At 36.9% G+C, this 26,339-nt stretch overlaps 1 protein-coding gene across 1 annotated transcript in view; it reads left to right on the top strand.

Annotated features, from left to right (window-relative positions):
- The first annotated feature begins 13,025 nt into the window (after positions 1-13,025).
- LOC150107031 (MFS-type transporter SLC18B1-like) overlaps positions 13,026-26,339 on the top strand; it is a 195,076-nt gene continuing 181,762 nt past the window's right edge. The window contains exons 1-2 of the mRNA XM_090393543.1: positions 13,026-13,064; positions 14,683-14,781. Of these exons, the coding sequence (XP_090249669.1) occupies positions 13,026-13,064; positions 14,683-14,781 (138 nt within the window). The remainder of the gene's footprint in view (positions 13,065-14,682; positions 14,782-26,339) is intronic.

The following is a 26,339-nucleotide window of genomic DNA, read 5'->3' as shown; positions in this document are numbered from 1 at the left end:
ACAATAAGGATGGTTTGCATCTGAATAGATTTGGTTGGTGTTCAGAGACTAGAAAAAGTGTTGTTGAAGTGAAAGTAGGTGCAGAATTAGGGAAAGAAGAGCTTTCCGGGGGGGGGGGGGGGGCTGTTGAGTAGATGTGCAGACATCATAGAAGCAGTTGAGTGTAAGAATGTCTATAATATCTCTAAGTTAGTACCACTGGTAACAAAGCAGAATGGGGTAGTTGGCATAAAGTGTTAGGATAGCGGTGGAGCATTCAGGACCAATGCCAGGAGCATTCAGAACAAGCAGGAGGAATTTTTGGCATTGGTTGGCTCATCCTCACCAAAGGTTATTGGCATTAGTAAAACATGGCTGACAAAAGATGATATAGTTAATGGGATAGAATGTGAAGGATATAGTGTGTTCAGGGAGGATAGACAGAAAAGATTGGGAGAAAGAGTGTTATTGATGATAGCCAATGATTTGCAACCAAAGAGAGTAGAAGTTCCACTGCAGGCCAGTGAAAATAGCATGAGGCGATCTCATGTGAGTTAGATACTGCTATAGACCAGGGGATGGAAAAGATGATGGAGATAGCATGCATTGGCAAATAGACTCAATGAATGGAGGATAGGTAATTATTTTGGGTGATTTCGACTATGGGAACATAGATTGGAAGAAGGAGAGGACACATGGGAGAATGGAATTTATGCAGTTACTAAGGGATAATTACCTGAGACAGCATGTGATGGAATATACTAGGGGTTCAAGAGTGCTTGATCTAGTAATTGCATCTGAGAATTTGAATATAAAGAATATGACAATATTACCACCAATTGTGATAATGATCATATGGTCTTGATCTGGGAGAATGCTATATATGTGGAATTTTAAATTAAGATGGGGTATATGTGGAATTACAGGGCTGGTGTGACAAGCTTAGGAGATTGCTTGGATTGGTGCCATGGCATGTAAAACTGCAAGAGCTAGATGTTGATAGTGAATGGAAAATGATAAAAGAGTGTTTGAAGGAGGTAGTTGCAGACTGCATACCTAGAGTCAGGAGTGTAAATCGAGTGGGAGTTAAATGGATGAATATCATTATTAAACTGGCGCTGGAAAAAAAACCGTGGAGGGAATTTAATGAGAAAGGTGACCTGCAGGCACGTGGAACAGTACAAGGCACAGGCCAGAAGGGTAAGAAGGGAAAAAGCAGATTATGTAAGGAAGTTAGCAATGCAGGCTAAAGAGAACCCCAAACTATTCTTTCAGTATGCTGCAAGTAAAAGAAAGAATGTATATGGCAGAATGATTTTAATGAATGCCAATGGTAGGGAGGTAACTGAATCTGTTGAAATAGTAGAATTACTAAGTGAACACTTTCAAGAGTATATCATCCAGATAGTGATATTGCAGAAACGAGAGAGAGCTAAAGGCTTATACAGAAACTGAGGTAAATGATATGGAGATGGATAGCATATTACAGAACTTTAATGTGAATATAGCTGTGGGATCTAAGTCTCAACTGTGGGTTAGTCCTGAGGGGGTGGAAAGAGAAGAAAATAGTTCTACTGCATAAAGGATCTCCAAGATTGATGTAGCAAATTACTGACCAATCAGCATATCAGAAGTTGTTGTCAAAGTATTTGAGAAGTTTGTCAAGAGAAAAATACCGGAATGGATAGATGGAAATGGGATACTGTATGAGGACAGCATGGTTTTGTGAAGGTAGGTCATGCCTCAGTAAATTGCTCACATTCTATAAAACCATGACAGCTAAATTGGATAAAGGTAATGGGTTTACAGTGATACTGCTGAACTTTGCGAAGGCCTTTGACAGGATATCACGTGGAATTCTAATCAGTAAACTGCAGCACATGGGGATGGATATGGGGTTGGTGAGATGGATACGAGGTGGTTGATGGAGAGATATCAGAGAGTAGTTTATTCAGGAGTAGAATCCAGAAGAACCTGTGACTAGTGGTATGCTGCAGGGTTCTGCTCTTAGGCCACTACCATATAATTTGTACATTCAAAATATAGGAAAGGAATATGAGAGGAACTATTCAGTTATTTGCCGATGATGCAAAGTGTTGGGTAGAGCATTAGTTAATACAGATGATGTCACAATTTTGTTCACAATTAGTCACAATCTAATTTAGAACATGACGTATATAAAATAAGATCCAATGTATATAAGATTTTGAAACGCCTAAATGCAGATACTAAAGAAAACATAAAATTAAACACCAAATTGAAATTAGAAGAATTTCTAAATTTCTACACAGAATTGTGGACAGATAAATATTTTAAAAAAGACAACCGGCAAACACTTAATGAAAATTAAATAACTAAAGAAGAATTAGAAATCAGCCTGAAAGAAACAAGAAATGGAAAATCAACTGGAGAAGATAAGCTAGATTCAGAACTGTATAAATATGCAGGAACAAGATTTAAAGAAAGACTCCTATTATTTTTAAATAAAATTTATACAACTTGTAACCCCCCAATAGAATGGAAAAAAGCAATTGTGATTCCTATCTTTAAAAAAGGTAATAGAGATGACCCTGAAAACTATAGAAGTATAAGCATACTAAATTCCTGTTACAAAATATATAGCAGAATTTTAAATAGCAAACTAATGATATATTCCAAAAACTTTATTTTAGAAGTACAGAATGGTGTAAAAAAGGCCAATCGTGTATAGACCCAGCCTTTTGCCTAAAATTAATAATAGAGAAAAGAAGAGAATACAATTTAGAAACACATATTGCATTTATTGACTTTGATAAATGGGGGGGGGTGGGGGGGGGGGGGGGTGGGGGGGGGGGGGGGTGGGGGGGGGGGGGGGTGGGGGGGGGGGGGGGTGGGGGGGGGGGGGGGTGGGGGGGGGGGGGGGTGGGGGGGGGGGGGGGTGGGGGGGGGGGGGGGTGGGGGGGGGGGGGGGTGGGGGGGGGGGGGGGTGGGGGGGGGGGGGGGTGGGGGGGGGGGGGGGTGGGGGGGGGGGGGGGTGGGGGGGGGGGGGGGTGGGGGGGGGGGGGGGTGGGGGGGGGGGGGGGTGGGGGGGGGGGGGGGTGGGGGGGGGGGGGGGTGGGGGGGGGGGGGGGTGGGGGGGGGGGGGGGTGGGGGGGGGGGGGGGTGGGGGGGGGGGGGGGTGGGGGGGGGGGGGGGTGGGGGGGGGGGGGGGTGGGGGGGGGGGGGGGTGGGGGGGGGGGGGGGTGGGGGGGGGGGGGGGTGGGGGGGGGGGGGGGTGGGGGGGGGGGGGGGTGGGGGGGGGGGGGGGTGGGGGGGGGAACACTGCTTGCACTCACAAAATCTAATGGCAATCCATTCCAATGACGCACCACATTTTTTGAAAAAAACCTAGCTCTCACACCCTTCTTGATGGACTTCATTCTCAGCTTCCAAGGATGCCCTCTCGTCCTTTCCCAACCCGCCATAAATTTAAAAATTTTGTTTAGGAGTACCGCTCTCCTTTGTACTCTCTCCAATATATCAGAATTATAACGGAAACCATACCAGACCTGCACACAATAGTCCAAGTGAGGTCTTATCAAGGCCTTGTAAAGAGGAAAAATAACATCCTTATCTTTACATGTGAATATTCATTTCAGCATTGCAATTTGCATCTTACAAAAATCATTAACAAACTTGTTGAACAACAGTTCAATATCAGGCATAACATTGGCTATCTCCTTTTCCAGAACATATTTCTGGATTTTGATTAATCTTTCTCTCTCCACTCCACACTATAGCATGCCAGTATCTTTCTGACAACTGGTCAAGCACCTATTCATCTTATCTGGTTATCCATCCTTTTCTCCCTTGACTTTTACACATAATTAGTATCTGCTGTCTCTGTTAAATGTCTTTGAAATGTCCAAAATCATCATGTTCAATTGACTCCTGATTATCTGGGGGAAATTAGTTAATGAGTTTTTCTAGATAATCAAATCCCTAATTAATTTGCAAAAACAGCAGCAACAACAAAAATAACCTGCAATATGATATTAATACACGTATCTTAAGAATTATGAATAAAATATATATATTATTAATTTTTATGACTATTTTTGCCTATTTTTGTTTAGGAGTACCCATTTTATAGTCATTGGCTTTTTACTCAATTTTTAGGACATTACTGATGTTTAAAAGATATAGATATATGAAGAATATAAGGAAGGAATAATTTTGGACATATCTTTGTAGGATGTTTCTACACATCCCCATTACTTCCCCCTTAATCTTGTTTCATCATAGTCTATCCTTCTCCTTTTACAAAAGAAATTCCATCTTTCACTTTCTTCCCAAGGAATTCACCACCCACCCTTAAAACCTGGATTTTAAATTTCACATGCCTTGTGTCTAACCTGCAATTCTCTCACATCTCTCTCTATCTGAATATTTCCGTACCCCCCCCCCTTCTTTCCTTTCAGTCATACTTCAGTAATATCACCATACATTGGATGCTGCTCAATAAGATGACAACTAGATACAACCTACGAAGGTAAGTCCAAAATTATACCTTCCTTATATTCTTCATATATCTTTAAAACATCAGTAATGCCCTAAAAATTGAGTAAAAAGCCAATGACATTATAAAAAGGATACTCCTAAACAAAAATAGGCAAACATAGCCATAAAAATTAATATTTATTTAGAGGAGTAACACAGAAATTTTCCAGAAATAATACCCATACATATATTATTTATTAAAAGTAAGTTAGTTGCTTTTCCTGTCATTAACTTTCTAGCATAACATTTTACAAACAAAAATTTCACAATGTTGTTTTTTCAGCGAGAATAACACCTTGCTGTTCTGCACAATCAAGAAGCGCTTCCACATGGGACAAAATGAAACTGTGTGATATTTTATTTGCTGGCAACAAATCTTCTGACTCATTTTGATTTTTCTTTCTTCATAAATGTTTTGTGCTATTTCATAAATCACTATCAAAAGCAATGGTAAATTTAATTACTTTAACCTTATTTTTTAATTAATTCATGAATTGTTTTAAGAGTTCAAATTTTTTGTTGAATTTTAAGAACAACTCTCTTTCTTTCTAACATGATTGGTTAAAAGATTTAAATTAATTTAGCACTATATAGTAAAACAGTTTGAAACTATTAACTGTGCATGATTGCTTCCATTACTGTTCACTCTCTTTTATAATGGATTACAACAGTACTCTTCTATGACAGTAGTTGACAGGGACAGTTAGGATATGCAGTAAAATTTATAGAATCACATTGTGCTGATAGACTCTAATTAATAAAAACAATATTATGTTTTGTTATAACAAAATAAGATTACTAATGTATAGAATGGAAATTAAAACTTATAATTTTTAAATTGTGAAGCCCAGTTAATCCACAGTTTGGTTAATCAGTCTCTGATAATTGGGAATTTACTTTTAATATGCAACCCAGTTAATCAGCCTTTGATGATCAAGAAGTTACTGTATATGAATAACATGCAAGAGCAGAGATGGTGTCATTTAGGACAGCACTCCTGCTATTGCATGAATCTCATTAAAGCAGTTGTCAGGTAATCACTGACATTATACTGATTAAATAAATCTGTTTCATCCTCTGCAATGGTCATATTGTCACCATCAGTAACCATTGTGATCCTTCCATAATCATTTTTCCTCTTACTCGTGGATTAACCTTAGGTTTCTTCTGGCCTGTTACTTCTCAAGGCTATATCACTTGTAAGACCTGCATGCATGATTTCCTGTTCCTCCATTATTACTTCTAACTTATTTGCCCGACTCTCATTATACAATTATATATTACCTTGTCAGATGAGTTTAAATTCACATTCTGCATCAATCTTTCTTTTGCTATCCATCATTCTATGGTACTGATGTAAGTTAACTATGAAGTTTTTCATAATTATCTACCTTATGGTTCCACATATAACTTTTTTTGATTAAATCCTTCCACTCTTTCACCAGGAGTTACCTCATGATGACTCTTACCAAACAGCAGCTCTTTTGATACCTCATTCACAGTTATTTTCTCTGAGACTGTCACCAAATCCAAACATTGCATTGTGTTTGCATCCATCATATGTTGCCACAAGAACTTTAGTAATAACTGGAACTCTTCCATTGAAGTTTTTTTTTTTCCCAACTAACCTGTCTAAACATTTTGTCATCTTCAGATTCTCAGCCTGACTGATAATATATTATTAAATATACTTTCAGCTATAGCGATATTTACTGTAATAAATATCATTATATGCCAGGTGGCGTATCTTGGTACAGCTCTGTTTGGAGAACTCCAAAAGCTAAGTTGTTTATTTTTAAAAACATAGTGTTATCAGATAAAAATTGTGTTAGAATTAGACTGTATTGTGGAGTTAATTAGTTCAAGTTAAAAGTTTTGTTTTAAATATTGTTAATTTCATTTTTTGCATGGTAAGTTATGTAGTGTAGTGAAGCAGAACAATGCAGTCCAAGGCATAATTGTTTAAATAATTTAATCAAAGGGACTTCATGCATTGCAATGTCTGTGAAATGTATGCATTACCAAAGGCAGCTGGAATTTGGTTTCAGAGTTGATAGTGGTGGGAAAGTGTGCTGAAAATGCTATGAGAGTAAGAATCAAGTGTTTCTCAGGTCGTGAGATTGAAGTATTGGATAGAGCTCAGAATACGATTGAAAATGAGTGTGATATAACATCAGATAGCATTGAGAGTGAGATTAAATGTGACATGATTCAGAGAGAGAGTAAAAGTGTTAAATGAAAGAATAGTATTACTGATGTAAGAATGAAGAGTTGGCTGCAATGAAGGACATAGCTTGGTTACATGGCGAAGCGGAAGCTGGAAGAAATGCAGAAATGTCTGGCGAGTGGGTCAGCTGATAACAGAAAGAAAGAAGTGAGAGATAAGAGAAATGACGGCTTGAACAAGAGTGAAAGAAAAATCAAGGAGCAAGTGTTGTATGGCAATTCAATCAGATAAGGTGGGATTGACAAGAGTTTGACAAAATTATGCTTTCCAAGTGTGAAAATTAGCCTCACTGACTATTAGAACATAAAAGGGTAGGGTGAAAGAAATGATCACAGTGGCAGGAACAAATGATTAAAAGGAGAAAAGTATGGTATGAGAAAGGACATGAAAAAATTACTGGAAGTAGCAAAAGAAAAGCATGAGAGAGTTAAAATGGTGAGTCTTTTGCCATGGTATGACAGTGTACAGGGCCATAATAGTGAATTATTCAATGTGTAGGTTATTCAAAAGGAGTAGTATGGAGTTTGTGGGTGTGTGGAGTGAGTTTGATGGGCAAAAGGACTTATACAATAAGGATGGTTTGCATCTGAATAGATTTGGTTGGTGTTCAGAGACTAGAAAAAGTGTTGTTGAAGTGAAAGTAGGTGCAGAATTAGGGAAAGAAGAGCTTTCCGGGGGGGGGGGGGGGCTGTTGAGTAGATGTGCAGACATCATAGAAGCAGTTGAGTGTAAGAATGTCTATAATATCTCTAAGTTAGTACCACTGGTAACAAAGCAGAATGGGGTAGTTGGCATAAAGTGTTAGGATAGCGGTGGAGCATTCAGGACCAATGCCAGGAGCATTCAGAACAAGCAGGAGGAATTTTTGGCATTGGTTGGCTCATCCTCACCAAAGGTTATTGGCATTAGTAAAACATGGCTGACAAAAGATGATATAGTTAATGGGATAGAATGTGAAGGATATAGTGTGTTCAGGGAGGATAGACAGAAAAGATTGGGAGAAAGAGTGTTATTGATGATAGCCAATGATTTGCAACCAAAGAGAGTAGAAGTTCCACTGCAGGCCAGTGAAAATAGCATGAGGCGATCTCATGTGAGTTAGATACTGCTATAGACCAGGGGATGGAAAAGATGATGGAGATAGCATGCATTGGCAAATAGACTCAATGAATGGAGGATAGGTAATTATTTTGGGTGATTTCGACTATGGGAACATAGATTGGAAGAAGGAGAGGACACATGGGAGAATGGAATTTATGCAGTTACTAAGGGATAATTACCTGAGACAGCATGTGATGGAATATACTAGGGGTTCAAGAGTGCTTGATCTAGTAATTGCATCTGAGAATTTGAATATAAAGAATATGACAATATTACCACCAATTGTGATAATGATCATATGGTCTTGATCTGGGAGAATGCTATATATGTGGAATTTTAAATTAAGATGGGGTATATGTGGAATTACAGGGCTGGTGTGACAAGCTTAGGAGATTGCTTGGATTGGTGCCATGGCATGTAAAACTGCAAGAGCTAGATGTTGATAGTGAATGGAAAATGATAAAAGAGTGTTTGAAGGAGGTAGTTGCAGACTGCATACCTAGAGTCAGGAGTGTAAATCGAGTGGGAGTTAAATGGATGAATATCATTATTAAACTGGCGCTGGAAAAAAAACCGTGGAGGGAATTTAATGAGAAAGGTGACCTGCAGGCACGTGGAACAGTACAAGGCACAGGCCAGAAGGGTAAGAAGGGAAAAAGCAGATTATGTAAGGAAGTTAGCAATGCAGGCTAAAGAGAACCCCAAACTATTCTTTCAGTATGCTGCAAGTAAAAGAAAGAATGTATATGGCAGAATGATTTTAATGAATGCCAATGGTAGGGAGGTAACTGAATCTGTTGAAATAGTAGAATTACTAAGTGAACACTTTCAAGAGTATATCATCCAGATAGTGATATTGCAGAAACGAGAGAGAGCTAAAGGCTTATACAGAAACTGAGGTAAATGATATGGAGATGGATAGCATATTACAGAACTTTAATGTGAATATAGCTGTGGGATCTAAGTCTCAACTGTGGGTTAGTCCTGAGGGGGTGGAAAGAGAAGAAAATAGTTCTACTGCATAAAGGATCTCCAAGATTGATGTAGCAAATTACTGACCAATCAGCATATCAGAAGTTGTTGTCAAAGTATTTGAGAAGTTTGTCAAGAGAAAAATACCGGAATGGATAGATGGAAATGGGATACTGTATGAGGACAGCATGGTTTTGTGAAGGTAGGTCATGCCTCAGTAAATTGCTCACATTCTATAAAACCATGACAGCTAAATTGGATAAAGGTAATGGGTTTACAGTGATACTGCTGAACTTTGCGAAGGCCTTTGACAGGATATCACGTGGAATTCTAATCAGTAAACTGCAGCACATGGGGATGGATATGGGGTTGGTGAGATGGATACGAGGTGGTTGATGGAGAGATATCAGAGAGTAGTTTATTCAGGAGTAGAATCCAGAAGAACCTGTGACTAGTGGTATGCTGCAGGGTTCTGCTCTTAGGCCACTACCATATAATTTGTACATTCAAAATATAGGAAAGGAATATGAGAGGAACTATTCAGTTATTTGCCGATGATGCAAAGTGTTGGGTAGAGCATTAGTTAATACAGATGATGTCACAATTTTGTTCACAATTAGTCACAATCTAATTTAGAACATGACGTATATAAAATAAGATCCAATGTATATAAGATTTTGAAACGCCTAAATGCAGATACTAAAGAAAACATAAAATTAAACACCAAATTGAAATTAGAAGAATTTCTAAATTTCTACACAGAATTGTGGACAGATAAATATTTTAAAAAAGACAACCGGCAAACACTTAATGAAAATTAAATAACTAAAGAAGAATTAGAAATCAGCCTGAAAGAAACAAGAAATGGAAAATCAACTGGAGAAGATAAGCTAGATTCAGAACTGTATAAATATGCAGGAACAAGATTTAAAGAAAGACTCCTATTATTTTTAAATAAAATTTATACAACTTGTAACCCCCCAATAGAATGGAAAAAAGCAATTGTGATTCCTATCTTTAAAAAAGGTAATAGAGATGACCCTGAAAACTATAGAAGTATAAGCATACTAAATTCCTGTTACAAAATATATAGCAGAATTTTAAATAGCAAACTAATGATATATTCCAAAAACTTTATTTTAGAAGTACAGAATGGTGTAAAAAAGGCCAATCGTGTATAGACCCAGCCTTTTGCCTAAAATTAATAATAGAGAAAAGAAGAGAATACAATTTAGAAACACATATTGCATTTATTGACTTTGATAAAGCATTTGACAAAGTTAAAAGAAGCATTTTATTTAACATATTAAATGAAAGACAAATACCAAATAATATCCTAAAAGCTATTATAAGTATATATGAAAATAATAAAATAGAAATAAGATTAAATCATGAGCTATCATATATGAGAGAGATAAACCAAGGAATCAGACAGGGATGTCCCCTTTCAGCAACTCTTTATAATATTTATCTAAATGAAATAATAATAAAATGGAGTAAAAATTTCCATCAAGGAATTAAACTTTCTCCTACTGTGAACTTAAACACTCTCCTTTTTGCCAACGACCAAATAATAATTACAAATTCTGAAGATAAGTTACAGAAAGCTATTTTAGATCTAAATGAGATAGCCAAAGATTATGGTATGATAATACATTAATGACATCAAGCAGCATCTGTCATCAGATTTGCAATTGTTTGCTGATGATGCTAAGATAGGCAGGGCAATCAGGGATGCTACTGATATTCAGCATTTACAAAATGATTTGAATAGACTGGAAATCTGGGCAAACGAAAATAACTGTGAGTTTAATGTTAGTAAATGTAAAGTTATGCACTTTGGCATGATTAGAGTTCCAGCGGCATATTATATTAGCGGGGTTATACTACAAGAAACTAAAAAGCAAAGGGTTCTTGGTGTATTGGTGGATAAGCATTTAAAGTTCAAAGGTCACATAGCAAAAGTTGCAAATACAACTCAGAAGATAATTGTTATGTTGAAGCGAACCTTGACATGTAAGGATAAAGGAAGTAATTTTGCCTCTTTATAAGACTCTGATAAGACCACACTTGGATTACTGTGCACAGATTTGGTCTCACGGGTTCCAAGTGGATAAAAAAGCTGTGGGAAGGGTGCAAAGCAGAGTTACAAAGATTATATCTGGATTATGGGATTTAGATTATGAGGTCAGATTGCAGACTCAGGAGAAAGAGGGGTGATATGATAGAGGTCTATAAACTTTTGAATGGGTGTTATAGCATTTCAAATGATGAAATTTTTCGTTATATGGAAGGTGGGGAGAGAACACGGGGGCATCCATGGAAGTTAAGGTTGTTCTCAGTCAAGATAGAGTCAAGAGCTAGATTTTTCTCCCAGAGAGCAGTGAGTGAGTGGAATAATTTGCCCTTATGGGTAGTGAGTGCATCTATTATTATTATTATTATTATTATTCAGGCCTCCATGGAGTCAAAAGACTCATCGTGGGAGGTCCTTCCTAAGAAACACAAAGGCTATCAAGACTCATCGAGGGGGAGGCCCCCCCCCCAAGAAACACAAAGTATAAAATACCACTCCTTAAACTCATTGACCATACTCGCTCTCACCACTCCATCAGGCAATGCATTCCATGGTTCAACCACCCTCCATGCAAAGAAACCACTCCTCACCCTCTTGCTCACAGTTTCCTTTCGTAACTTCCAGAGATGGCCTCTTGTCCTCACTCCTTCCCACTGTTCAACCAAGCGAAAGAACTCCCCAGTGTCAACCCTGTAACCACCTCTGAACAGTTTAAAATTCTTGATCATATCACCTCTCCTTCTTCTATCCAACAAACTCTGCAGTCCATATTCCCTCAGCCGATCCTCATAACTATCATTGTACAGTCCTGAAACCATCTTTGTTATCTGCCTTTGTACCCTTTCCACAGTTAATTTATCCCCTTCAAATCCTGGGGACCAAATCTGAGAACAATAGTCCAAGTGTGGTCTGATCAGGTTCTTATGCAACGGAATGATAACTGTTTTATCTCCGTAGGTCAGCATCCTTCTCATTATTGCAGCAATCCTCTGGGTTACCTTCACCACCTTTGCAATATGTCCCCTAATTTCAGGTTTCTATCAATCATCAACCCCAGATTTCTTGTCTCCCCTGCTTCCTTCAGTATTACTCCTCCCATAGAGTATGCAGTGTCCCATTGATGTTTCCCAAACCTCAAGATCTTAAATTTGCTATTAAACTGAAACCCCCATTCATTTGCCCATCTGTCTAGCTTATTCAAATCCTCTTGTAGGACTGCCGCATCTGCACTGTTACTAATAATCCTTCCCAGCTTCGCATCATCCACAAACAACTGATTATCCCCTTGCAATCCACTGACAATGTCATTGATATAAAGGTTAAACAGTATAGGTCCCAGTACTGAGCCCTGTGGGACCCCACTTGTAACCCTCTGCTTCCTTGAAACTGCATCACCATACACAACTCTCTGATACCTATCGGACAGCCAATCGTGAATCCTGTTGACCAATCTGACATCTAGACCCATGTGCTGCAACTTAAATATCAGCTTATCACGTGACACCCTGTCAAATGCCTTCACTAAGTCTAAGAAAATGGCAGTATATGTTTTTCCCTCATCTTATGCTCTTGTAACTTTATCATAAAAGGCTAGCATATTGTTAAAACAAGAGTGCCCCTTCACAAATCCATGTTGACTCTCACAGGTAACATTACCCTCATCTGCCCAATGCTGTATACAATCTTTCACTACTTTCTCCAAGATCTTACTAATTACTGATGACACACAAACTGGCCTATAATTAGACACTTCCAGTCTGCTACCGCCCTTATGCAATGGCACTATCTTACCTTCCTTCCATTCCATGGGCACCTTTCCTCCAGCCAGACTTTCATTAAAAAGCCAGGTCAAAGGCATTGTCCGTTCCCTAGCACATTCTCTCAAAACTCGTGGTGAAATACCATCCAGTCCCACAGCTTTACTGACATCCAGAGTACTCAGTATTTGAAGCACACTCTTCTCCTGTACCTCTAAACCTCGAACCTGCCCAATCCCTCTAGCATTAAACTGTGTTAATATCTAGTGTAAATGAATTTAAGGGAAGATATGATAGCTGGGTCGGGTAATTTCCAGCCTCCCTCGATGAGTCCTTGACTCCCTGGAGGTCTCAGATAATAATAATAATAATATCAACAGAAAAATCAAAAACTATGGCCTTTAAAGGACATGATCCAGGAACAACTAAGATAGTAATAGATAACAAGATCTTAGAACAGGTCAATTCATTTAAATATCTAGGATGTATGATCACATATGAAAATGAAAAAGATATAAATGTAAAAATTGCAAAATATTTAAAAATAACAGGTGTAATTAACTCTATATTTAAACCAAACCTAGTTCAAAAACAAATCAGACTAAAAGTATACAATACATTACCCTTACCAGTCTTATTGTATGGAAGTGAAATCTGAACAATAAAACAAAAAGACAAACAAAGATTAACAACAGCAGAAATGAAGTTTATGAGAAAAACTGCAAAGTATACTCTATTTGATCACAAAAGAAACAAAGAAATTATGAAAGAATTAAACCAAGAATCAGTAATAGAAAAAATTAAAAAATATAAATGGATGGAACACATTCAAAGAATGAAAATAGAAAGAGTACCAAAACAAGCCTTAAAGTACAAGCCATTAGGAAAAGAAAACCAGGACGTCCTCTTAAACGATTCAACCATGACTTCTAAGGCCAGAACAGGCCACGCTAGGCCTAAATCCTTGATACACATGATGACGATGATGATTAATAATATAGGAAAGGAATATGAGAGGAACTGTTCAGTTATTTGCCGATGATGCTAAGGGGTAGAGCATTAGTAAATACAGATGATGTCACAATTTTGCAGAATGATTTGGATAGATTGGCAGATTGGGCAAAGGAGAATGCATATCAGCTTAATGTGACAAATTGTAAGGTTATGCATTTTGGGGTGAAAAGATTACCAGCTGTATACCACATTGGTGTAACTGCATTCCAGGAAATTGATGAAGCCAGAGACTTGGGAGTTTTAGTTAATAGGGAGTTAAAGTTTAGGGGCACAGAGCAAAAGTGGCTACAGCAGCTCATGAGATCACTTGGTTGCCGAAGAATACTTTGACAAGCAGGTTATTGTTGCTCTGTATTGAGCCTAGATAAGATCCCAATCTTGACTACTGTGTGCAGATCTGGGTGACTGGGTTTCTTGGCAATGAGGAGGAGGAGGTGGTGTTGAGGATCCAGAGGCCTGTGACCAAGATGGTAGCAGGTCTGTGGAATAAACCTTACGAGAACAGGTTGAAGATTTTGTGGGTTACAGATACTGGTTGATATGAAAGGGGGTGATATGATTGAGACATACAAATTACAGAGGGAATTTTACAAGATTAATTCAGAGGAAATTTTTCAGAACAGGTCTAGTGGTGGGAGAACTAAGGGCCATCCATGGACAATGGGTAAGAGTTTACTTAGCAAGTGTGTTAGAACTAGGTTTTTTGCTTGGAGAGTAGTGAATGAGTGGAATAGGTGGCCAGAGTCTGTTGTGGGTGTCATGACTGTGAATGAGTTCAAAGCAAAGTATGGTAGATATTGTGCAAATGTTGGATAGTTCTTGGCATGATGTTTAGGCCTACCTCTATGAGTCTAAGGACTCCTTGGAGTTGCTTGTAATAATGATACCAATTATTATATTAATTCTTTCACTATAACAGACACTAATGTTTATTTGAGGCATGAAACAAAAATGAAAAGAAAAGAAAGAGATAAAAAAAACTTATATATTAGAGAACAAAAGTTATATTAATTTTTTACATCACTTTTTTTTTTCAGTTTTCTCTTTCAACTGTACAAATAAGTGCAGTTTTCACAGTAGCTGCAGGATTTTATGCCATCAGTGCACCATTGTGGGGATGCATCAGTGACAGAGTAGTAAGTTATTATTATTATTATTATTATTGACATGATAAACAAATTACCTTTTGAATACAGAAACCTTACAAACTACAGTAGCCTAAAAAGAGCTCTAAGGACATACTGTGAACAAGAAACACGCACCCAAAATACCACACAAACTTAATGAAACACAATATATTGGTTCAGGCTTCCAGTTCAGCGATGCATCAATACATTCCACGTTAGTTAGTGTGTGTGAGTGAGTGAGTGCGCACGTGCGAATTTCTCAATCATAGATTTCATAGCTTCCCAACACAGCAAAAAAATAACCAATAAATAATAACCAACCTGTGTCATCCTCAGATAAGCTTACATATAAGCTTCGAGGATGAAAGCAGAGAAATTAGTTCTCATCCAAGATGAGAACCAAGTGCATGTAATGTACATATCATATGTAAACCAAAGTATGTAATGTATGTATTATATGTAAACAAATGTATGTAATGTAAGTATCATATTTGTTGTTTTAAGGATACTTGCGACATAAGACTGAATGATATAATCACGTAATCACAAGAAAGATATTTATTTAACCAAATATTTCGGTCTGGAAATAGCAGACCATCGTCGGTGGTATTACAAGAACAGTTTAAAAAAAAATATACAAGCTAGAATACTAACAATAGATCGTTGAAATTAGAACATGCCGTGTGATGTTATATCACTAAGTATGAAACGAAATATTTTGAAGTAGAAACATGATTGAATTTGCTATAAAAAAAAAAAAAAAAAAAAAAAAAAAAAAATTAATGAGTAATCTTGATTAGGCTTTCCCAGATTTTTGATATAGATATGCAGTCATTACGATTCAGGTTGGGATGATGGAGCAAGGCCTCCACGCTTTCCTTGAACAAACGTTCGAACCTATAACGGGATCTATGTAAGAGGCGCGTTTTGGACCAAAGGATGCTGTGGTCAGTTTCAATCCCGTGTTGAGCCAAACCAGACTTTTCAGGTTTATTGTGAAGAATGGATGATTGATGTTCTTGGATTCTTTTTTCAAGAGAACGTCCAGTCTGTCCAAAGTAAGAGAGATCACAGTTGCAAGGAATTTGATAAACTCCAGGAAGAGATAAAGTTGAGCGTTTGTCTTTAGGAGAAGGAAAATGAGAAGACAATTTGTTAATAGGAGAATACGTAGCTGTTAAATCATATTTCTTCAAAATTCTTGCGATAGGTTCTGAAATACCGGAGATATAAGGAATAGGTACTCGACGTATTGAATCTTTGTTGTTTTGTGGAGGATTATAAGATGTAAGAAGACGTTGAATACTTTTTTCAGAAAAGCCATTGAGTTTCATGTGTTGCTGGATAGTAGAAAGTTCTTTCTGTAGATAATCAAAAGTAGAACAATTAGTTTTGGCTCTTTTGATGAGACATTTTATAATTCCTGTTTTTTGACATGGATGATGGGCTGATTCTTTCAGAATATAACGACCTGTGAATGTTGGTTTCCTGTATACTGTAGTTGTAAGAATATTTGAAGATGATCGGATGAGGAGAACGTCTAAAAAAGATAACTGGTTGTTTTCTTCTAATTCCATAGTAAACTTTATGCGATGATGTAAGGAATTAATACTGTTTAAAAAGGAAGATAAAGTGTTTTTACTGTGAGGCCAAATAGCAAATATGTCATCTATATATCTTACCCAAAAAGATGGTAGAGGGAAACTAGATGTGAAGAGGACTTTTTCTAAATGTTCTAAATAAAAGTTGGCTAAAGCTGGAGAAAGAGGACTTCCCATGGCTGTTCCTTCTACTTGGCTATAAAATTTGTTTTGACATATGAAATAACCAGAATGTATAACGAAATCGAATAGTTTTATAATATCTTGAGGAAAGATGTCAGCAAGTAGTTTTAAAGTTTCCTTAAGAGGTACATTGGTGTATAAAGATTCTATATCAAAACTAACCATAAGATCTGTAGGTTGTAATGAGACATCTTTTAATTTTTCTAAGAAATCTGAGGAGTTTTTTAAAAAAGAACTCGAGTTGCCAATGTAAGATTTCAGTAATTTAGCTAGATATTTGGCTATACGGTAAGTAGGAGAATCAATGCAATCTACTATTGGACGAAGAGGATAGTCAATCTTATGGATTTTTGGAAGGCCATAAAATCTAGGAGGTCTTGCAAAATGAGTTTTAAGTCTTTCAATTGTGTCTTTATCCAAACTGATGACTTCATCAAGGAGAGAATTTAATTTCTTTAGTTGTCTGTTGGTTGGATTATAATCAATTTCTTGATATGTGGAGCGATCTCGAAGCAAAAGAGAAAGTTTTCTTCTGTAATTTACTGAGTCCATAACTACTGTTGCTTTTCCCTTGTCAGCTTTAGTGATAATGAGGTGATTATTTTTTCTCAAGGACTGTAAAGATTTCATTTCAGAAGGAGATATGTTAGCAGGAGGAAGTTTAGCCTTAAGTAGAGAAGAAGCGACTTCTAGGCGAAGAGCATTAGCTTTATCGCTGGTTAGATGATTAAGATTCCTTTCAATGTTAACTAGGAAATCTAGATATGGTATTTTATTTGGAACAATAGAAAAATCATGTCCTTTTGAAAGGATGAGGGTTTCGCTTTTAGTCAAAGGACGTCCGGATATATTTACAATCCAATTATCTGGAGTTATGAATGGCTTGGATTGTTTAGACGAAAGAGCCTCATATTTACGGTTAAGATGTTGACTTAGTTTATTATAAGCACGTTGAGTAGAACGTTTAGCTACATTTAGAACTATGTGAGAAAGATGTGGATCCAAATTTGTGGATATATAGGTGCGTAAATCAGAAGTCTGATGACTGTGAATAGCAAGATCACGTTTAGCAGCTTTAAGTTGATTACGGATTAGAGATAAACTTGTGTTCCGGTAAATATTATGAGCTCCAGGAGATTTTATTGTTTCTTTAATCTTAGCGAAATTGGGAATAATCTTGTTGTCGCGGCACTTTTTTAAGAAATTAATCTTTGCTTAAAAAAGTGCCGCGACAACAAGATTATTCCCAATTTCGCTAAGATTAAAGAAACAATAAAATCTCCTGGAGCTCATAATATTTACCGGAACACAAGTTTATCTCTAATCCGTAATCAACTTAAAGCTGCTAAACGTGATCTTGCTATTCACAGTCATCAGACTTCTGATTTACGCACCTATATATCCACAAATTTGGATCCACATCTTTCTCACATAGTTCTAAATGTAGCTAAACGTTCTACTCAACGTGCTTATAATAAACTAAGTCAACATCTTAACCGTAAATATGAGGCTCTTTCGTCTAAACAATCCAAGCCATTCATAACTCCAGATAATTGGATTGTAAATATATCCGGACGTCCTTTGACTAAAAGCGAAACCCTCATCCTTTCAAAAGGACATGATTTTTCTATTGTTCCAAATAAAATACCATATCTAGATTTCCTAGTTAACATTGAAAGGAATCTTAATCATCTAACCAGCGATAAAGCTAATGCTCTTCGCCTAGAAGTCGCTTCTTCTCTACTTAAGGCTAAACTTCCTCCTTCTAACATATCTCCTTCTGAAATGAAATCTTTACAGTCCTTGAGAAAAAATAATCACCTCATTATCACTAAAGCTGACAAGGGAAAAGCAACAGTAGTTATGGACTCAGTAAATTACAGAAGAAAACTTTCTCTTTTGCTTCGAGATCGCTCCACATATCAAGAAATTGATTATAATCCAACCAACAGACAACTAAAGAAATTAAATTCTCTCCTTGATGAAGTCATCAGTTTGGATAAAGACACAATTGAAAGACTTAAAACTCATTTTGCAAGACCTCCTAGATTTTATGGCCTTCCAAAAATCCATAAGATTGACTATCCTCTTCGTCCAATAGTAGATTGCATTGATTCTCCTACTTACCGTATAGCCAAATATCTAGCTAAATTACTGAAATCTTACATTGGCAACTCGAGTTCTTTTTTAAAAAACTCCTCAGATTTCTTAGAAAAATTAAAAGATGTCTCATTACAACCTACAGATCTTATGGTTAGTTTTGATATAGAATCTTTATACACCAATGTACCTCTTAAGGAAACTTTAAAACTACTTGCTGACATCTTTCCTCAAGATATTATAAAACTATTCGATTTCGTTATACATTCTGGTTATTTCATATGTCAAAACAAATTTTATAGCCAAGTAGAAGGAACAGCCATGGGAAGTCCTCTTTCTCCAGCTTTAGCCAACTTTTATTTAGAACATTTAGAAAAAGTCCTCTTCACATCTAGTTTCCCTCTACCATCTTTTTGGGTAAGATATATAGATGACATATTTGCTATTTGGCCTCACAGTAAAAACACTTTATCTTCCTTTTTAAACAGTATTAATTCCTTACATCATCGCATAAAGTTTACTATGGAATTAGAAGAAAACAACCAGTTATCTTTTTTAGACGTTCTCCTCATCCGATCATCTTCAAATATTCTTACAACTACAGTATACAGGAAACCAACATTCACAGGTCGTTATATTCTGAAAGAATCAGCCCATCATCCATGTCAAAAAACAGGAATTATAAAATGTCTCATCAAAAGAGCCAAAACTAATTGTTCTACTTTTGATTATCTACAGAAAGAACTTTCTACTATCCAGCAACACATGAAACTCAATGGCTTTTCTGAAAAAAGTATTCAACGTCTTCTTACATCTTATAATCCTCCACAAAACAACAAAGATTCAATACGTCGAGTACCTATTCCTTATATCTCCGGTATTTCAGAACCTATCGCAAGAATTTTGAAGAAATATGATTTAACAGCTACGTATTCTCCTATTAACAAATTGTCTTCTCATTTTCCTTCTCCTAAAGACAAACGCTCAACTTTATCTCTTCCTGGAGTTTATCAAATTCCTTGCAACTGTGATCTCTCTTACTTTGGACAGACTGGACGTTCTCTTGAAAAAAGAATCCAAGAACATCAATCATCCATTCTTCACAATAAACCTGAAAAGTCTGGTTTGGCTCAACACGGGATTGAAACTGACCACAGCATCCTTTGGTCCAAAACGCGCCTCTTACATAGATCCCGTTATAGGTTCGAACGTTTGTTCAAGGAAAGCGTGGAGGCCTTGCTCCATCATCCCAACCTGAATCGTAATGACTGCATATCTATATCAAAAATCTGGGAAAGCCTAATCAAGATTACTCATTAATTTTTTTTTTTTTTTTTTTTTTTTTTTTTTATAGCAAATTCAATCATGTTTCTACTTCAAAATATTTCGTTTCATACTTAGTGATATAACATCACGCGGCATGTTCTAATTTCAACGATCTATTGTTAGTATTCTAGCTTGTATATTTTTTTTTAAACTGTTCTTGTAATACCACCGACGATGGTCTGCTATTTCCAGACCGAAATATTTGGTTAAATAAATATCTTTCTTGTGATTACGTGATTATATCATTCAGTAAGTATCATATGTAAACAAATGTAAGTAATGTATCATATGTAATCAAATGTATGTAATGTATGTAATAACTGTAACAAAAGTATGCAATATAGAGTGATTATATCCATTGATATTGTATATATAGAGTGTAAAGTTGCAAAGAAACATCTGTAATAATCATCATTATGAATATTATAATAATATATGTTGTAAACAGTTATTGTTATTATTATTATTTAAAAAAAAACTTTATGTATGAGAAAGTATTTGTTATGCATAATTGTGTTCATATAATGTATGTAATTTATCTGAGAAATAAAGAAATAAAAAAAATGGAGGCGTGAATAATAATAATAATATTATTATTATTCAGGCCTCCGTGGAGTAAACATGACTCATTATGGGAGGCCAACCCTAGAAAACACAAAATTTATTATAATACTCCTTGAACCTATTGACTGTTCATGATCTCACCACTATATTAGGTAATGTATTCCACTGTTCAACCACCCTCCATGCCAAAAACCACCCCCCTTACCCTTTTGTACAAAACTTCCTTTTATAAATTTTAGGAATGGCCTTGTCCTTGCTCCTTCCTACTGTTCCACCAAATGAAAGAACTCCCCAGTGTCAACCCTCTAACTACCTCTCAACAGTTTAAAAGTCTCAATTGTATCACCTCTCCTTTTATCTACCAAACTCTGCAGTCCACATTCCCTCAGCCTGCCCTTATAACTGCCATTGTACATCACTCCTGATATCATCTTATCCACCTCTACACCCTTTCTGCAGTCATTTTATCCCCTTCAAATTCTGGGGATCAAATTTGAGCACAATAGTCCAAGTTTGGTCTGATCAGGGCTTTATACAATGGAATGACAGCTCTTTTATCTTTGCTGATGACTCTCCTTCTCAGTATTGCAGCAATCGTGTGGGTTACCTTCACCATCTTTGCAGCGTTCCCTGAATTTCAGGTTTCTATCAATCATCAACTCCATATCCCTTGCCTCCCACACTTCCTCCAGTACAGTTCCTCTAATAGAGTATGCAGCCTTCCATCGATGTATATCAAACTTCAAGACTTTACATTTAGCTGAATTAAACATTCTCCATTCATTTGCACATCTGTTTAGTTTATTCATATCCTCTTGTAGAACTACCACAACTGCACTATTACTAATATCCCTTCTCAGCTTCACATCATCTGCAAAACCCAGCCATAGGTCTGATTTGTCAGCTATGCCGGTTCTGGAGCCAGGATAAAATTTGGGGGGACTGAGATGGTGCCGTACCTCCCCGTAAAGGGGACTCACGGCTGTGTATCATCATACGATTATTATTATCATCTGCAAACAACTGAATACCCCCCTGCAATCCATCGACAATATCATTGATATAAAAGTTAAAAACAATACAGGTCCCAGTCATGAGCCCTGTGGTATCCCACTTGTAACTTTCTGCTTCCTTGGTACTGCTCCCTCATACACAGCTCTCTGATACTTATCCGATAAACAATCTCGAATCCATTTCACTAACCTGACATCTAAACCATGTACGGCAACTTAAATATTAGGTTATCATGCGGTACCCTGTCAAATATCTTTGTAAAATGAAAAAAAAAAAAATGGTAGAATATGCCTTTTCCCTCATCAACTGCTCTTGTCACTTTATTGTAAAAGGCAAGCATATTACTAAAACAGAGCACAACTTAACAAATCCATGCTGACTCTCAAAGATAACATTACCCTCATCTGTCCAACACTGTGAATCATCCCCCACGAATTTCTCCAAAATCTTAACAACTGATGAAATACTACTTAACAACTATTGGTCTACAGTTTGACACTTCCAGTCTGCTACCATCTTATGCAATGGCACTATCTTAGCCTCTTTACTTGGCCACCTTTTTTAGTGGCCAGACTTTCATTGAAAATCCAGGTCAACAGAGCTGTCACTTCTTTAGCATATTCTCTCAAAACCCATGGTGAAATCCCATCCAGTCTGATTGTTTTATCGACATCCAGAGTACTCAGTATTTGAAAACTCAGTACTTGCACTTCTAAACCTTGAACCTGCTTTATCCCTCTAATATTGAAACCTACTTCTCCAGGATAAAATACCCCAGTAGAGTTCCTTGAACAACTCTACTATGTCATTTGCACCAGTCACTCTATTCCCATTTTTATTCAGCAGTGTCACTCTTCCACAACCACATAAAAAGAATTCCTTTTGATCTCAGGCCCATCTCTTCTCATTTTCCAATTTTGCCTTCCTTACCATACTGTTCACTGTTCTAACCTGAGCCTTATATTCTTCATGCATCTGCTCTCTATCCCTCTCCTTATATATCTTCCATAACCTCTTTTTTACTTGCAGTTCCTGTTTGAATTGTTTGTCATCCACATTACACCAAATTGTGTTCTGTTCTTCACTCATGGTATACAACTTGCTATCGCTGCTAATAAATATTCCTTTACAAATTTCCAAGTACTGATGATATCTCGCCCTTCCAATTCCTCCATCCATGGAACTGCCTCAAGCTGATATTTTATTATTTGGTAAACTCCATAGAATTAACAGACTCATCATAGGAAGCCCACTCAACCACAACGTGGCTATCATAATGAGCTTTGAAGTTATTTACAATGCACTCAGGCAATGCATTCCGCTCACTAACAACTATCTATGTAAAAAAAATCTACTCCTCACTCCCTTTATCACCACATCTATATACAACTTCCATGGATGGCCTCTCTTTTTTCCCATCTTAATCTTCTCTTTTTAGAATTTCTTTCTGAAGGTCTCTATCATATCTCTCTTTTCCTCTTATCCACCAACCTTCTATAATCCACATTCTCTCAAATGCTCTTCATAACCAACACTCCAGAGTCCTGATATCACTTTAGTTATTCATCTTTGGATCCTCTCTAGTGTTTCCACATCACAATGAAAACTAGGTGACCAAATCTGAGCCTAATAGTCGATATGTGGTCTCACAGTGTCTTATATATATATATATAGTTTTATGAAGAATTAAATGACTAGAACCGATATATCTATTCCTTACATAAGTACTGTTTCACACAAATTAGCAAAAGTTCTAAGAAAATACAATATCAGAACCTTGTTCACTCCACTTCCAAAGATCCGTTCCTTAATTAGCCACCCAAAACCTTGTCATCATCAACTCAAATACCCTGGCGTATATAAAATATTATGTGACTGCGATATACCTTATTTTGGGCAGACAGACAAATCTGTCGAAATGCGTATGGAAGAACACATGAGAGACATTACTTACAAGAGACAGCGAGCAAGTGCATTATCAAGTCATATCCTTTTCTCGGCTAATCCTAATGATGATAACCAAAGTCACAAAGTCTGCTTGGAAAAATCTACTAACATCTTCCGTTGCAGTGACGAAATAGAGAGAAAAATTGTGGAATCTAGAGCAATCATCTTCAATCCTGTTCATCTAAATAACAACTTAAGCTACAACCTCCCAGATAGTCATTCAGCTGTAATCATGTACTGGCGTTCACGTCATGCAGCAAACACGCACTCTCCCAACAATGCAACAAACGAAAGAACAGCTTCAAATACAACTACAACGTTTTCATGCTAATTATGTATAAAGACTGTCTGTGTTGTTCATAGTCTTTTAACCCTCAATGTTTAGTGTTTTTTCTTTTATAATGTCACCTGAAGAAGGCTGTTACAGGCCAAAACTAGTAGTGTGTTTATATTAAAACCTTTTTACTTAAATCTCGGTTCTAGTCATTTAATTCTTCATAAAACTATGTATGTTAACTAAGTCAATGATCATTCTGTCATATATATATATATATATGCACCATCCCTCCTTATTCCTACATGTCAGTGTACTTTTTTATCATAGCAGCAATACAATACAATATGCAGTCTTTGCAACACATGCGATATGCCATCTGAACTTCGGTCCACTGTCCATCATCACTTCAAGATCTTGAAACTCATTCACTTTCTGAAGTATAGCTCCACTAATACAGTATGTAGCCTTATATCTCTTTATCTCCAAGTGTAACACCTTGCATTTATTAACATTAAAACTGCAACCCTACTCCTTTGTCCAAGCTGAAAGACTATTCAAATCTTCCTGTAGAGAATTGACATTAGTACTGCTCCTGATAATTCTACATAACATTGTATTCTCAGCAAACATTTGAAGATCTCCAGTCAATCCACATGAAATATCATTAACAAACAAGTTAAACAGTAGGGTCCCAAGAACAGAACCCTGAGGCACTCTACTGGTCACTTTCCTTTTCTGAGACACAGCTCCATCATACACAACTTGCTAGTATCGTTCAGAGTGCCAATCTCCGATCCATATAACCAATATACTATCTGTTCGTATCCTCTGCAGCTTGAACACAAACTTATGTGGTAATTTATAGAATGCTTTTGCAAAGTCTAAGAATATCACAGTATATGATTCTCCCTTATCCAACACTTTCATCACCTTATCATAAAACATAAGCAGAATGTTAAAACAATCCTGTATTTCTAACCAAGTTTTCCAAACTTATGTGGTAACTTTAATCACAATTGCAGATATACAGACGAGTCTATAATTTTAAACTTCTGTTCTTGAATCATGCTTGTGGAGAGATATTATTTTGCCTTCTTTTCACACCTTATGAACCTTAGCCACTGCAAGACTCATTAAATAACCAGGACAAGGGAATGGCTAACTCTTTTGGGCATTCTTTAAAAATTCATGGTGATATATCATCCATTTCCACAACCTTATTAACATCTAACCCAAACAACACTTGATACACCTCTGATTCTCCTAATTCTTGTCTCCCTTCTAAATGTTGCATAGTATCATTCACACCATTATGATATACACTGATGAAGTGTTCATTAAATAATTCCACTATATCATTCGCTATGGTTACTCTGCTACCATAGCTATCCACCAGCATCAACCTGCCATAATTATTTTTCCTCTTGTTTGCTACACAGCAGAAAAATTCCCTTGGATTAGCTTTGACCTGACTGCCAATTTCCTCTCATATTCCACTTTTTCTTTTTTAACCATGCTTGTCACTTTTCTGGCTGGCACTTTATATTCTTCATGCATATATGTTCACTGCAAACTCTCTTGTATTTCCTCCATAACTTCTTTCATAACACGGATTGCTTGCTTGATTTCATCGTTCATCCATTTCACTCCTACTCTATTTATTCACTTAACTCTAGGTATGCAGTTTTGCATCACTTGTGTTAGATACTGCCTTATCATTTCCAATGCACTGTCAACATCTTTTCTACACAATTCATCCACCCAATGTATTGATGCTAGTTGACAACGGAGATTCTGTAATCACCCACCTTATAGTTCCACATATAGACCTTCTCGATAACTGCTTTACTACCTTCCAAACCAATACATCATGATCACCTTCACCAACATGTGGCAGCATTGATACCTCGTTCACAACCACATCCTGTGAGAATATCACCAAATCTAACACCAATAAACCTCCTGTTGCTTCCATCACATGCTGCTTTAGATTGTTATTTTACAGAAACTCAACAAATTCTCTCTCTCTCTCCTTGTTACTATACACTACCTCTTCTTTCCAATCCACATTGCTATAATTAAATCAATTAGGATCATCTTTCTTTTACTTGCCCAACTAATTTGTCTAAACATTTCACAATCAATATTCTCAACATTTCCTGGCTTATAACAGCATCCTATTAGACATATTATTCTGTTGATCTCAACTTCACACCAAACAGCTTCAAAAGCTTCACACATACTACTATTTTCCAGTTTCTCTGCTACCATTAATAACCCCCCCCCCCTCCTCTCCATCACCATCTCCATCTTCCCATCCTTTCAGAAAATTCTTTATCTTATCATTTCAAGTCCTGACAGTATATCATCCTCAGTCAACCAAGTTTCACTGATGCCAATTATCTTTGGGCATACTGATCAATCAATGCTACAAACTCCGCTCCTTTATTTCTGATACTCTGCACATTGGTATACAAGCATAACAATTCTCCACCTTTGAGGCCATCCTATCAACACAATCACTCTTTACTCTCTCTCTGCTATAGTGTACTTCA

This window comes from Typopeltis vanoorti, chromosome 5, assembly GCF_054136105.1.
Source record: "Typopeltis vanoorti isolate ZY-2024b chromosome 5, IOZ_Tvanoo_1.0, whole genome shotgun sequence".
Taxonomy (NCBI): Eukaryota; Metazoa; Arthropoda; class Arachnida; order Uropygi; family Thelyphonidae; genus Typopeltis; species Typopeltis vanoorti.
The sequence above is the reverse complement of the archived record's forward strand: the minus strand, read 5'-3'. Positions and strand labels throughout refer to the sequence as shown.